This window comes from Lonchura striata, chromosome 22 (genome assembly GCF_046129695.1).
Source record: "Lonchura striata isolate bLonStr1 chromosome 22, bLonStr1.mat, whole genome shotgun sequence".
In the NCBI taxonomy this organism is placed as follows: Eukaryota; Metazoa; Chordata; class Aves; order Passeriformes; family Estrildidae; genus Lonchura; species Lonchura striata.
Window position 1 is genome coordinate 151,786 of NC_134624.1, and position 15,156 is coordinate 166,941.

Sequence of the window (15,156 nt, forward strand, 5' to 3'; positions counted from 1 at the left end):
CCGCCGGCCGCGGCGCTCCTTCCGCTCAAAGCATCACTCTGCCTTTCCCAAAGATGGCCACGCGGGATTCGCCCCACTCCAAGATGGCGGCGGGGCGGCCCCGCCCCGGAGCGGCGGCGGCGGCGGCCGGGCTGTCCTTGCGGTGGGCCCGGGGAGCGCGGCCATGCTCGCCTTGGTGGCCAGGGCTGCGGTAAGAGCGACACCGGGAGGGGCGGCTCCGCCAGCACCGGCCGGAGACGGGGAGCGAGGTGGCGGTCGAGGGTCGCTACATCGGGCAGGGTCGAGAGCGGGCGGGCGGCGAGCCCGGCTCCGCGCGGGGCCTTTAGCGGGGCAGCGCTGGCGGTCTCGGCGGTGCCGCTGCCCGGTCCGGCCCCAGCCCGGAGCACAGGCCCGGGTCCCGGCCAGGGCCGTGCGGGGAGCGGGCAGGGACCTGCCGAAGTCAGTCCCCAGGCCCGCTGGGTTCCGCCCGTGCCTGGCGGCAGCGTGCGCGGTGGAGCTGTCCGGGACGGAGATGACAGCCCCAGAACTGTCAGGGTTCTCTGGACATTGCCCTGTCCCATTACCCTGTCCAGCGCCCCTGCCAACGCAGGGTCACCTGGGGCAGATGACCCAGGAACGTGTCCAGGTGGGTTTGGAATGCCTCCAGAGAGAGACGTTCCAAACGAGACAAACTCCACACCATCGCTGGGCACGGTGCTCTGCCATCCTCAGTGTAAAAAACTTACTCCTCATGTTGAGGGCAGACTTCTTGTGTTTTAGTTTATACTTCCCCTCCTGTCACTGCACACCACTGAAGAGAGTCTGGCACCACCCTCTTGACGCCCACCTCGATGATATTTATATGGATTGTTCAGATTCCCTGTCAGCCTCCTCTTCATCAGATTAAACAGGATGAACTCACAGTCTCTCACTCGCCTCACATAAGAGATACTCAAGTCCCTTAATTATCTTTATGTCCTCCTCTGGACCCTCTCCACAGTGCCTTGTCTTGTACTGAGCTGTCCAGTTGGGGCTGGACAGCAGGAAGGTGGCTGCTGGACATGGAGGGGCCAGGGAAGCCCAGGCAGATGGCATCGGTGGTTCCCACCGTACCCATCCTGCTGCACACACAGCAGAGCTGTCAGACCCCTGCCAGGCTTGGGAGCTGCTCTTTGCAGTCTCTTCTGGGTCCTGAGAGGAGGAGACAGAGCAGCAGAACAGCAGCTACAGTGTGGATCCACTCACAGTTACTGAGGGACTGGGCAAGACCAGTTGTCTCTGGGCTTAAGGGGCACTCCAGATTGTAATTTAAAAATAAAAGACAAACCTCTGACATCCTGCTACTCAATTCTGTGGCTGTGCTAAGAATCAGCTAGGAAATTCCTTCTGCCCCCCAGCAGGTGGATTTCCTTTCCCACCAGCTTTGCAGGCTCTGGAAAAGGTTCTTTGCTGTGTTGGAACATGGCTCAGCAGTGATGCCAGCCCAGAGGCTGGCCCTGTCTGCACACTCTGCTCCACTGGTGTTCGTTTTCCTGCTGCTTGTGGGGAGTGTTGGGCTGTTCCCTCTGTTTGCTGCCAGCTGCCCCCTCAGCTCTGATCACTGTTCCTTCTCCCACCAAATCTTTGAATTTAACCCCAAACCAAACAAACAGGGGACAGAAAAGAGGGAAGATAACAAATGCATTCCACATTTTAACATACAGTGGCTTCCATGAGTTTGTTTTGGGATTTTCATTGTTACCCCATGGAAAATCAGCTGTTTGTTTGGGATCATCATACTCTATCCAAGCTATGCAAGCCGTGCTTGTCTGCCCCTCAATTCATTAGACAGACACGAAGGAGGTGTTGATATTCCTTGTGACTGCATGGCATTCTCATTGCCCTGCTGTAGAGATATTTTTTGGGGCTTTTTTGAGTTGACAACTCAGAACTCCCCGAAGTCTCAGCTTGCAATAATGACCACATATCATGGGCAGTGAGGGCAGTTGGGGTACTGCCCATGGTGCCACCTCCAGGACATAAACTGAGGTCTCTCCTGCATTATGTCCAGGTATCTCTCCCAACAGCCACAGTAGTTTCGGGGTCCAGACAAAGGGTGAAGGAACAGCATCCCAACTTCTGCCCTAGCTGGAGCCCAGAGCTTGGTCAGAGAGGGGCTCTAGCCAGGTATTGATCAGCTGCCCAGAGGAGCACCTTCAGGGCAGTTGTCGAAATCCAGTGATCTGATAATTCCTGTCCCCTGCGGCTGTGCCAGCCCTTGAGCCCTCTGATCAGAGCAGTCATGTGGTAGTTGGCTAATGAGGTGACGCCCTGCATGGGCAGCACATTGTCAGGTGGAAGAGGAGACCCAAGAGAGGCCGAGGGAGAGCTTTACGGCCTTTTCTGTCCTACCAGCCATGGATAGGAAGCAGAAGCAAGCAGAGAAGGTACAGTATGCCCAAGCTGCTGTGATCAACACCTTTCTTTTCCTCGCAGTCCCATTCTTCTTTTATGCTTCAGTAATTCCTCCCCCTGCTGTTTTTTTCCAAACCTCAGTCTCACAGCTCTTCTCAGGTCCCACAAAGACCCAGCTGCTCAAAAACAGGGCAGTTTCTGGCGGGCCTTTGTCATCTTGTAGATTGAGCTGTTTCTTCTCAGTCCTTAACTGCTGGGAGGAGGTGTGGGGACAGCTATTTTCTCACCGCTTTGGAAGGCAAAGGGAATGTTCTCAGTGGCTTTGCATTCTCAGTGCACTGACAATGCAAAGTCCAGAGTCCTGCAGGAGTGTCTGATTCAGTAGATCCACGGGAGAGGGAGGTGCAGAGGGAACTGGAAACCTTGAGTACTACTGAAACATCTTCAAGCTGAAGAATGTCCAACCCCGTTCATCCAAAAGGATGTTGTTATTCTTTTTGGGGAAAACTGGTGAGTTAATTTCCTGGTGAGCACTTGGGTTTGCTCGGTTATATTTCTCCAGCCAGGGAAGTGGTTTGTGCTTCTGCTCCCACATGACCCAGTTGGATCACAGGAGCCTTTTGGCATCACCCACAGTTTCCTGAATCAACAGAGAAAAGGCATTTTAATCCTACCCTAAACTTAGCTAAATTCTGCCTCCTCAAAGCCAGAAGGGTAGTTTGGTTTGGCACAAGGGTTTTGCTTTTTAGCCTTATGATTTTGTAAGAAATAATGAAAGTTTCTGATAGTACATAAGATGGTTTTTTTTTTCACAACTTTCTTCCCATTTACCATGGGATGGAAGGGTTTGACTTTGTCTATCGTATGGAAACTCTCAGCTGAAAGGTGTTCACAGAGTGGGGAGATGTGTCATTATCCCAGCAGCATTTTCTCTGAGAAGCTAAGAATAGGTATCTTGGAGATGGAGTTTCTCTTTCACAGCTTTCCTGGATGTCCTGCACCCTTCTTCAGCGCACAGCCGTGCTCTGCTCCCAGGCTGGGACACCCATGTGCCCACAGAAAGGCTGGGATGGCAACTCCTAGATCCAGGTTCTTTGCTACTTGGGGGATGTTTTGTCTCGACATTTGCTCTGTGCTTTGCAGGCCAGGCCCTGTGGCCTGCTGAAGCAGACACCTCTGAACAAGGTTGTGGGCAGATTCCAGCTCCACCAGGAAGCGCTGCCCCCCCTGCCCGTGCCTCCACTGCAGCAGACACTGGATCGGTACCTGCTGGCCCTGCAGCCCATCATCAGCCCCGAGGAGCTGAGCCACACGCGGGAGCTGGTGGCCGAGTTCCGCAAGCCGGGGGGCGTCGGGGAGAGGCTGCAGAAAGGCCTGGAGAGAAGAGCCAGGAAAACAGAGAACTGGGTAGGTCAGGGCTCTGGCCCCAGCTCAGGTTAGGGAGAGTGGAGGGCTGATATGCATCTCTTCCCTGTCCTGGCTGCATCCACTGGAATCTGTGTTTTAATGACAACACCTTCCTGACCAGTTCGCCACTGATCTCCCCAAGCTGTGCAAAGGCCTCAGCAGGACTTGGGTGAGCAGAGAGATTATGGCAGAACAGGGAGTCACTGAAGGCTTGAACCTGTCATCATCCTACAACTGCCCCAAGAAGCTGAGCAGAGGGTTGAAGGAGACCCTCTGCTCAAGCCCTGTACCAAAAGCCACCCATGCCTTGCTTAAATCCTCCTTTCCCCTTCTACCTGCATAGTAGAAACCCCAGACACTTTGTTTGAAAAGTGTGGGACAGAACTGGGGGCAGGATGCTGAGACCCATCCACCAGAATTGGGTTGGACAGCAGCAACAGCTCTCTGTTTTCTTTTTTCCATCCCAGCTCTCAGACTGGTGGCTGAAGACAGCTTATCTGGAATATCGCTTGCCAGTTGTGGTCCACTCCAGCCCAGGTGTGGTTTTACCTAAGCAGGATTTTCTGGATCGACAAGGTCAGCTCAGGTAAAATCCTTTTCTACCTTCCCTCCTTCCCTTAGATTATAGGTGGGATGAGTTTTCTGTGTTCAAAAGGGATGAGGGTATTAAGGCCGATTGGGAATGACTAATCTGGTCCCCAGGTCTGAACTGTCTTTGCTCTAAGGGCAAGGCTGCCAGTAAGGAAACTCCTGGTTGCACCTGACTAAATATTTCATCACAGAGAAAACCAAATAGTGGTTCAGGTATTAAACAGGGACTGAGAACCTACATTTAGGTCTTAGCGCAAGCACAGATCTTCACTGCAAAATGGTCCCATCACTGGCTGAAGATATTGTGAGGATGTATTGGAGGCATTGAGATTGTGTGTGCTGTTAAAAGAGGCACCGAAAGTAGCCCAGGCAACTTTGTTGTAAATTTTCACGTAAAGGAGATCACCCAGAAATGCCTCTGGAGTTTGCTAGTTTATAGGGATGGGGGAGCCTGACAGGGACTGTCCCCTGTTGTGATTCATGGTTTGGGAAACCACAGTTTCCCAAAGACCGACCTTTCCACTCCAAGCTTTTCTTTGCAATCAGACTCTGCCATGCCCTCTCTTCCTCGTGGGCTCCCTTTAATTTTTAACCACCACTAGCAGTGTGCTGCATCCATCTGCAAAAGTTCAGCACCAACCTTTACACAGCTACCTTTGCCACAGTTAGCAGTCAGCACTGCCCTGGCGCCAGCCCGGGGATCAATGAGGCTGGGAACAAATCCTCCCACCCCTCAATATACCTGAGCAGAGCATTAGTCTCACAACAGTGCAAGACTACACAAATGTCTTGAAAGCTCTCCATCATATTATTCTTAAATTTTCCAAGTTATTGGGAGAACTGCAAGTGCCCAACCAGTAGAATTCAGCAGCTGCATAAGAAGGTGGGCTCCTGTGTGTTTGGGTAGTTCGTGGCTGCACAAAGAAGTTTGACAGTGCACCTTGAAACTAAAGCTTCCAAAAGCAAATTTGGAAAATGGTGGTTTTTTTACTCCTTAACCTGGCAAAACTGCTGGCTGAACACAAGTCAACCAACCTCTCCCATCTCCTCAAGCCCAAGCTCAGCTTCCAGGCTGTTAATTCTCTGGAAAGGAACATAGACCCTCTTACTGATGTTTCCCTCATGTTTTGCAGTAAGGTTGAGGAATTTTAATTGAAAACTACTTTGCTGAATGTCTTACTTCACAGAACCCTTAGGTTCTTGGAGTTGTGTCCTTTGATCTTTCCTAGGGATGGCAGGCTGAGCCAATCTGAAAGCTAGTGTCTGCAAATGCCAAATGTTGGCAGCACGTCACTCAGCCAACAACACAACCTCCTGACCCAGTGACCTCCTACCTCCTTCCTTCAGGGACAGGTGGGAGCTCCCATGTCAGAGAAGGCCAATCTGTCACTTCCAGCTAAGCAGCTTGGTGTAGCATGTCACAGCCCTGCTGGAAGCTGGCACTGGCACTGCTTACGTTAATCCTGGTAAACACAACACCTCGGTGTCCATGTGCAGCACATCTGCTTTGTTTCCAAGCCCTCAATGCCAGAGGAAGGTTCTCCAGAGTTATGTTAGCAGCAGGATGTTCACTGGGGTAGGAGCTCAGTCACCAGTGGTATCTTAGACGCAGGAAGAAACAGCTGCATCTCAGCTTGATACTCCAAGTTGGCCTCTAGCCATGGAAGGGCAGAAATCCCCTTCTCTTGGTGCTGTTTTAATGCTGAGAATCAGCACTCAGATGTGATAAAATCGTAACACATCAGTGGCAAACATTGCTGTTAGAGGGTCATTAATGCATGACTGAATCCTTCTTTCTTGAAAGCTGTCCAGAGTTCCTTGGCTGTATAGCAAGACACATAAAAAAAGAAAGTGCCACACAGTAGGACTATCCAGCAATCTCAAATCACAGCCCAGAGTGGCTGTGTCAATGAACCAGAAATGGGCACAACAGGGGCTTGGCAGAAAGGCTGAACTTTCTGAGGAGTAGAGAACAGCTCTGCTAATTCTCCTCCTCAGCTTGTCCCTCAGCCCCAGACATGTCTGGTTGATCTCAGCTTGTTACATTTGGTATTTTTCCAGGTTTGCTGCCAAGCTGATCGAGGGTATCCTGGATTTCAAGACCATGATTGACAAGTGAGTTACTTGACCCTCCTGAGAGTTTACACCTTCTTTAACATCACAGAGATGCTAAGCCTTGTCCATAAATTTCCCACATAGGCAAGAGATGACAGCACAGATTTGAAAAGAGATACTGTAATCCTCAGTCCCCTCCAGTGGAAAAAAAGCAAACTTTGTTTGCTCTCTCTTCACGTTCTTTACATTAATGCTTTCATTGGTATGGGAACATGCTTGGAGGGAGCGAGCACGACTGACAGTCGCACGGAGCTTTGCACTTCTGTTTGTTCACAGGACAAGCTACAGCTCAGGCAGCAGGAATTTGAGTCTCTAACATTGTGTTCCTGGTGTTTCTCACCTCCCAGCTAGATGGGATGAGCGCTAGATAAATTTGTTCCTCCCTTACCCTCTTTGTCACCAGCAAATCTCTGCTGGACACACCTTATTTAAGGTCCAAAAATATGTTTACTAACCCGAACAGTCAAAGTTCAGGGTAGTTGGTATATGACTGCAGAAGTGAGTGAGCCCCTGCCTAGTTCATGAATCATATCAACACATGAGAGACTCGTCACTCAGAACTACAGCCATGGACTAGATCCAGAGACCTGATTCTCTGGTGTCACAGAAAGGATTGTGTTTTTTCCCTTCCCAAATAAAACACCAGCAAACAGACATTTTTTGTAGCCTATACTAAGAAAGCTCCCATGAATGGGGAAGGACAGCCCCTTTTATGCCACCTTTAGGTTTTGCTGGAGGGAGGGAGGGAGTGCAGCTGCAGGGCAGAGCCTGTGACCTGTGTGGGAAGCACAGGCCTGCTCACACTGATCTGTTCTCTCTCTCCTTCCTGCTTACCTTGCTGTGTCTCCAGTGAGACCCTTCCAGTGGAGTACATGGGTGGGAAGCCCCTCTGTATGAACCAGTACTACCAGATCCTCTCATCCTGCCGCATTCCTGGGCCCAAGCGGGACTCCATCGTCAACTACGCCAAAGGCAAAAAGCAGTCCAGACACATCACAGTTGTTCACAACTTCCAGGTAAGGCAACTGCTGGGCTTTCAAGGTCTGTTAAGGTGCAGGTGTCCCTTTTGCTAGCTGTTATCCAGAAGAAAGGGAATAACAAAGTCTCTGCCCACAAGGTTTTTCTCGCCAGGGTTATGTTCCTGCTCCCTTTATCCTCTTTGGCCAGCAGCAGAATTGCCACATGTAAGCAACAGACTAGAGGCAGAAAAATACTGTCTTCCTCTGTTTCTTGTCCCTGTAATTCCTGTCTCTCAAAGCCCAGAGACCATGTCTGCAACTAGTAACTGAAAGTGAAAATTGGATGACAAACCCTCCTACTGCAGCTTAGTCTCAGAAACAGGAATTCCTCCTTGGTCCTTGTTACCATGGCTTCATAAAACCAGGACTGTATTTATGCCCTGCAAAGGAGACTGGATTTGGGTCTCTGAATTCTGAGCATCCTTCAAAAGTTTTGCAAGCTGAGTTCTTCAGCCAGGTCTTGCCTTCTCAAAGTAGCTGTTGCCAGTTTCTGGGTCTGGGCAGTTATACTCTCTCACTGTTGTCTCTGTCCTTATCCACTCTTCTCACCTTCAGTTCTTTGAGCTGGATGTTTACAACAGTGATGGATCTCCCCTTACTGCTGACCAGCTCTTCATTCAGCTGGAGAAGATTTGGAATACCTCCCTCCAAACAAACAAAGAACCTATTGGGATCCTCACCACCAACCACCGAAACAGCTGGGCAAAAGCCTACAACAACCTCTTGAAAGGTCTGTAGAGTCCCTAACACATGTGTGCTAACAAATACTGCAGATCTTTGAATAACAAATTTCCCCACTGTGCTCTTCTCAGTTCTTTCTTTTGGAAGCTTGTTTTGGACAGATAACATGAGCCTTCCACCTTAAAGAAGCAATCATTGCAATCTATTGTAACTTTTGGGTTGGGAGGTACATGTTCCAAGTGTGAAGGCAACAGAGTTTGTTGCCTTGCAAATGAGTAGGATATGAGAAAAGTGAAAAAAGGAGGGTGAATGCAGCATGTTCACACCTGTAACAACACAGCTGGCTGCACTTTTAATAGCTGTGTACACCCCCCACTGAGGTACAGCAGGAACCCAACACTGCATCCTTCAAACCCACTCTTTCAAATTTCTCTCCTTCCAATGACACAACTCCCTCTTACAGTTCATTTCTCTCCCAGATAAGACCAACAAGGAATCCGTGCGTACAATTGAGAAGAGCATCTGCACCGTGTGCCTGGATGCCCCCATGCCCCGGGTGTCCGAGGACGTCTACAAGAGCCACGTGGCCGCGCAGATGCTGCACGGCGGCGGCAGCCGCTTGAACAGCGGCAACCGATGGTTTGACAAAACCCTGCAGGTAAGAACTGGTGCTTTAAAGGTACTGAAGAAGTGGCTCCGGAGGTGTTTCCTGAGACTACAAAAGTCTAAAAAAATCCCAGGAACCTTTTGCAGCAAAGATCCTCATGTTAAGATAGTGAAAAACAAGGGAGATGAGGAGTGGTGGCTGACAGTGCGAGATCCTGTGGTTCCCCCTGCAGTCACCAGCATTTGTTGCTGCCTCAGGGACTTGTTTCTTTCCTGCCTCTGCCCACGTTTATTCAGTGCAGCAGGTCTTTGTGTTCCTTATAAATCAATTTTCTGCCTGCGGTCAACAATGCCTCATCTGCTCGGAGGCAGCCCAAACAATGGGAGGTCTGTTCCTTGGATCTCCTCCAGGCTTGTCACTTTTCCTAGTTCTGCCAGAAGCTGCCCAATGGCATTTTGTTTAGTTTTTTGAAACATGCACTGCCATCCCACAGCATCCCTCTGATCTCTTCTCCATTCAGTCTTGTCAAGATCCTTCAACAGCAGCTGCTGTCGGAGCTTTTTCTTTCATTAGTTGGTATATTCTGGCCTGCGGATTGTAGCAAGCCAGAGTATTTAGGATTTAGAGGACTCTTCTCATACCTGCTGAACTCTTCATAGTGTTTTCAGCTGTTTTGTTCCTGTTTGGAACTCTTCACCAAGGGGATAAAGTTTAGATGTTCCAGCCGATTGAAAAGTAAGGGTAAGCCAGCATGTGGCTATGTTATTCCTGTACTATGGGTGCATCACAGTAAATCAGAACCACTGAACCTCTGTGTGGCCAAAGCACTGAGCACACCAATATGTCAGGCACACCCCTATCCAGGGGATTCTGCAGAACTGTAACAGTGCTCTCAGATCTCCTCCACCTGCTGAAAGGATTCCACTGCTGTGCTGCTAAAGGAGACCCCTCGGTGTGCAAGGACAGGCTCTGATACAGAGACACCGAGGACTCTCTGGGTATCTTCTGCCCCGCACACTGCCTGTCTTCAACATTGTCCTCTCATGCTTCTCTCCCAGTTCATTGTTGCTGAAGATGGCTCCTGTGGTCTCGTATATGAGCATGCCCCCTCCGAAGGCCCACCCATAGTTGCTCTTGTGGATCATGTTGTGAAGTTCACGTGAGTCCTGCCCCTGCTTTTCCTCAGCATTGGAGATCCCTTATTGGCACTGTGAAAAGTCTGTCAGGCTGTGGACCAGTGTCACAAAGGGATAAGTCTCCTCTGCATTTCTATCCAGGCTGTAGCATTCCTAGCTGAGCCTCATGCCAAAGGTCAAACAAAACCATTTCTCTGAACAGGAAGAAAGCCGAGATGGACAAATCGCCTACGGTTCATCTGCCAATGCCCAAAAAGCTGCGGTTTAACATCACCCCAGAAATCAAGAATGACATAGAGCAGGCAAAGCAAAACCTCAACATGTGAGTATGGAAAAGTGGTGGGTGACTGAGGGAGTAATTCTTGCCCCTTTGGAGCCTGTCAGTGGTTTAACTGAAGCTTTCCCCACTGCAGCCAGGGGATTTTCTCAGTGACTTCTGGGCTCAACAGCACTGAGCTGAGCTGAAAAGCACTGCCAGGAATAAGGTGAAAGGTGCTGGAAAGGGGTTATTATTGATTCATCCCATTTTCTAAGAAAGAGCAAGGCTTTATTGGATCCAGCCAAGAATACTGGACCATAAACACACACATGGCCACCTAACCTAGTAAAGATTTTCAGTAGTCGCCAAAAATTCTTACCTCTGTGGTGCTGCCCACTGTTTTACAAGAATAAGCAACAAAGGAACAGTTCCTCTTTCTTTCCTTGTAGCATGGTTGAAGATCTGGATATCAAAATCTGGGTCTTTCATCAATTTGGAAAAGGATTTCCCAAGTCAGAGAAGATAAGCCCTGATGCTTTTATCCAGCTGGCCTTGCAGCTGGCATACTACAGGTAAGACCACCCAGAGGTCATTCCTCAACCTCCTCACTGACAGACTCAAACATGTGAGCTTGATAAAGATGGTACAGACAAGGTTTTCCAAGGACAGACTCACTGTGTGGCTTTCTCCTCCGTGTCCCAGGATGTATGGCCGTGCCTGTGCCACGTACGAGAGCGCGTCGCTGAGGATGTTCCGCCTGGGCCGCACCGACACCATCCGCTCCACCTCTGTACACTCCCTCAACTTTGTGCAATCCATGGACAGCCCTGACAAATCGGTGAGGATCTCAAAGAAGTGGAGTAAGAGGAATCCAGAAAAGAGAAAAGCTGCTTATTTGGCTGACCCCATCTCATCTCATTTCAGCTAAGAAGGGCTGCAGCCCATATTGAGTTAAACCATAGCTTGCAGCATTATCTTTACATATCAGGGGTTTCACTTGACTTTTCTATCATATGTACTGAAAGCCTGGAAAACATCATGTGGATGTTTCTGAGCCCACCAAAAAGTCCTTTATAAGGTTGTTCAGCTACTCAAACTAAGTTCTGCTACTGATGGATGAATTCTATTCAGAATGAAGTAACACTGCCAAACAAAATTATATAAAAATTAAATCTAGTAAATATAAATGTTTCATACAGACACACAAAGCAGAAATGTCTTCTATCCTAGAGAAAGCCAAAATGAGGTTCTCTGTTCTGCAGAAAAACTTACAGATCTGTGTGTTCCCAGGACCAGGAGAAAGCAGACCTGCTGAGGAGAGCCACACAGGCCCACAGGGAATACACAGACATGGTAAGTGTCCTCTATGTAGACAGGCTTGGGGGTTTACCCAGGAAATGAGAGTTCTGGGGAAAAAGACAAAACCTGAATATATTTTGCTCCTGACACAGCAGTGTGGCCATTAGTGTTGCAAAGGCCCGACTCTGATCTGACAGTGCTCAAAAGCCACAGACTGAATCCGCTCTAGCTGGTGTGTTAAGTGTCCCTTGTGACTGGCCTAAAGGAAATAATCAAATATTACAGTAGCTTCATTTCTTACCATCATTGTTACTGAAAAATGCCAAAGTTTCACAAGGAACCCTTAAACCAGAGGGATTCCATGGGCAGAAACTGTAAGGTTGTTTCCATTGGTGTGTTTAATTTCATAGTCCTTACAAACAAGATTATTAGTCTCAAAGACAATGTCTAGTTTCCTTCTAACTTTAGAGACTTTTTAGAAGTGTTCTTTTCTTTAACCAAATAAATAGTTTTGCTCACTTGCTGCTGGCCTGGCTTTCATCTGTCCATCGTTGCTTTCCTCCAGGCCATACGGGGCAATGCAATAGACCGGCACCTCTTGGGGCTGAAGCTCCAGGCAATTGAGGACCTGGTGAGCATGCCCGAGCTCTTCATGGACACAGCCTATGCTGTTGCAATGCACTTCAATCTCTCAACCAGCCAGGTACAACTCATCTGAGCCAAAAGCACTCTCTGTTCCTTTTCATGCCTTCCTTATCCACATTTCTCTTCAGTTCCTTTCTGTTAGAAACTCATCTACATTGGGACCGAAATTTCTAAACTGGCTGTCAATCCCATAAAGCTACAGATCTGATCTTACACCTGCCACAGTCCCTCACAGACATGTAAAATACTAACATAACCAAAACCAAGATCATCAAGAGTGTTTGGTGTCTAAATCAAAGTGATATCAATGAAATCAGCAGCCAGAACAGCTTTGTGTTAAGTGCTGTGCTCTGATTCTTACTGAATAGTTCTACTTGTGACTTACTACAAGCTTTCCCTGAGGAGAAGCACTCCTGTACAAATGCAGAGGAAAACACATTGCTGCTAAATGGTAGGATCCAGCACATGTGTGGTGGGAGGTGAGGGTGACCAAAGGCCCTTCTAGAGCAGTTTAATAAGATGAGTTTCCTCTGTTGACAGAGCTGTTTGCATTTGATGGTTTCATTTTTCTCTGACTGGTCAGAAAGTTTTAATCACATTGTCTCCACAGGTCCCAGCCAAGACAGATTGTGTGATGTGTTTTGGTCCCGTGGTTCCAGATGGCTATGGAGTGTGTTACAACCCTATGGAGGAACACATCAACTTTGCAATTTCAGCCTTCAATAGCTGTGCTGACACAAATGCAGCCCGCATGGCACATTATCTTGAGAAAGCACTGCTAGACATGAGGAGTTTGCTCCAGGCTGCTCCCAAATCCAAACTGTAAGAGGGAAACCCCCCAGTTAAATGGGCTATCCCTGATGCACTGAAGCTCCCAGTTCCTCAGAAAACAATTCAAAGAACAGCTTGCCCTGGAACTGAAGAAGATGGCTACCATTTGTTTTCAGCAAGATGTTACAGAATAGTCACCTACAGATGTCAGACTGCCTCAAACCAAAGTAGAGCTGAGAGGGCCTCTCCCACCAATGCAAAGTGCACCTTCCTGTCCTCAAAGAGGATGCAAATATGATTTTTATGAAAACTACTGTAATGGAATACAGAAAGCACAGTCCTTGCCAGTATCTAAATCCATTTGGTGAGGAAGGTAGTTCTTGTCCACAAAAAGCAAGGCATGTTTATTGTATGATGGGACTACTGTAAAACCAAGTATTTTTCCTGGTTTCATCTTCTGAAGAGCATCTTCTGGTCTTGACTGACGATTTTTCTACTGTTCCAGCAAAGCCTCATCATTCAACTTCAGCAAGGGGAAGTTAAACCAGAGAGATCCAGTCTTGTTAGAGTACACTGCACTACTTATCCCAGGCACTCCAACTAGTACAGGCTTTACAGGAATGTTCCCGTCCCCTTGTTCAGGACACTGGGATTTCCTTCATCTTACACTGACCCTCTTAACAATAGGACATGACGTGATACAAACTAAGGTGATTTTTACTGTTTCAGGTTATTTTTGTTGTTGTTTTTACTGAAATACTACTCCAATTTGTGCCAGCTTTATTCTGTGAGAGAATGATCTCATATGATATGTTTTTATGTTCAGCTGACAAACTTGAGACAGTAAAAGATTATATGTAAACATTAACATTCAACAGTAGCGTAAGAACTACTTCCAACCAATCTGTTGGAACTCAAGCTCCTGACTACACTTTTACTTAGTAAAACCATAAGGTAATAAAGAATTCTAGTGCTCTTTCTGCAGTAGGAATTCTGTCTTTAAATTGCACACCCTTCAAGATGTGTCTGCTGGGATGTCACCATAAACAAGAAGCATTAGGAGTGTGATGGCCTGTTTTGTTAACAGGGAAAAAATTGCAAGGGACATGATCTAAGTGACTTGAACATATATGAACAAATTTGCACTAAAGCTTTTTAAAGTAAAAGAAGAAAAAATTAATTTGCTTCTCAAAATAAACATGCCAATGCTTTGGCATGTTTTTCCTGAAAGGATGTTATTTCAAAGCTTCTATCTTATACCTAATACATACCTTAAAAGAAAATTTAATTGAAACTCACCTGCACAGCCAGTGATTGTATTGAACCTGATTGAACTGCCACTTTCACATGATCTACATGGATTTAGTTGATCTTTTAGAAGAATCCTAAATGGAGAGACAGCCTAAAAACATGAATAGGAGCACTACAGACCTGCAAGCAGAAAGCCTTGCTCTGGTGGCTCCTTTGTATCAATCAGACTGAAAACTGCAAGAGGATACTCAGTATTATCAAACTTTAAGTGATTGTGCAAATACTACACACAAGAACAAACTTTACTGAACAACATCTGGATTTATGGAGCCTTTTACATGGAAAAAATATTCCTTGTGCCAGAGTAATCCTCCCCCCATACTGAATCAGCCTCTGTTACCATGGGATGAATTATTTTTCCATGTCTGCAACGCCTTCAAGTACAAGCAGTGCCACTGAAGTATTTGAGACTGGCCCTTTTCCACTTCTGTCTCAAAGGGGAAGGCTCTCAAAGCAAAGTGCCTATTAAAGACTAAGCATAAGCATATCCTGCTGAAGACTGTACCTCAGAAGATTGGATTGATCTATTCTGGATCTAAATCTGGACATTCTCCTAGCTTCAGCAGAATACAGCTGCAGGGAGCAGACTGAAAGCGATACAAGATTCAAAAACCACCTAATGCATCCTTATTAAAACATAAAGCTAAAATTCAGATTAATGAGGTTGATTTTTAAAGTGGTTGAAAGGACACTAAAATCATTACAAGGTTTTTTCTTTAAAAAGTCTTTTCTTATGGTAAAAGTTCTCAAATGTGATATCCTTCTGGTTTGTATCTTCAAGATTTTTTTCAGTGTTGGCTTACTGAATACTGTTCTCCCTGTTTCTGACTGTTCTATCAAGAGATGCCCATTGTCATAAAGGCACATTAAGTAGAAGAAACTAAAGCTCCAGAAAAACAACCGATTTGGAACAAATTATTTCAGAAATTCATAGACTGAAAA

At 47.4% G+C, this 15,156-nt stretch overlaps 1 protein-coding gene across 2 annotated transcripts; it reads left to right on the forward strand.

The window, feature by feature from the left end:
• The first annotated feature begins 91 nt into the window (after positions 1-91).
• CRAT (carnitine O-acetyltransferase) lies at positions 92-13,887 on the forward strand. 2 transcript variants are annotated; one of them, XM_021551465.2, is made up of 14 exons: positions 92-190; positions 3,517-3,780; positions 4,248-4,366; positions 6,433-6,486; positions 7,337-7,502; positions 8,061-8,235; positions 8,666-8,844; positions 9,852-9,952; positions 10,132-10,251; positions 10,638-10,760; positions 10,891-11,026; positions 11,479-11,541; positions 12,053-12,190; positions 12,743-13,887. In XM_021551465.2, the coding sequence occupies exons 1-14, from the start codon at positions 164-166 to the stop codon at positions 12,956-12,958; spliced, it is 1,881 nt and encodes a 626-aa protein (XP_021407140.1). In that variant the 5' UTR covers positions 92-163; the 3' UTR covers positions 12,959-13,887. The 2 variants fall into 2 exon arrangements, with proteins under 2 accessions (XP_021407140.1, XP_021407139.1); XM_021551464.3 differs by lacking the exon at positions 92-190 and adding an exon at positions 2,285-2,405.
• The last annotated feature ends 1,269 nt before the right edge of the window (positions 13,888-15,156 follow it).

Bases quoted from the DNA above. Each gene is read 5' to 3' on its own strand.
- CRAT (XM_021551464.3), top strand. From the start codon at position 2,376: ATGGATAGGAAGCAGAAGCAAGCAGAGAAG. The intron at 2,406-3,516 runs GTACAGTATGCC...TGTGCTTTGCAG, and splicing joins AGCAGAAGCAAGCAGAGAAG to GCCAGGCCCTGTGGCCTGCT. The intron at 12,191-12,742 runs GTACAACTCATC...TTGTCTCCACAG, and splicing joins TCAATCTCTCAACCAGCCAG to GTCCCAGCCAAGACAGATTG.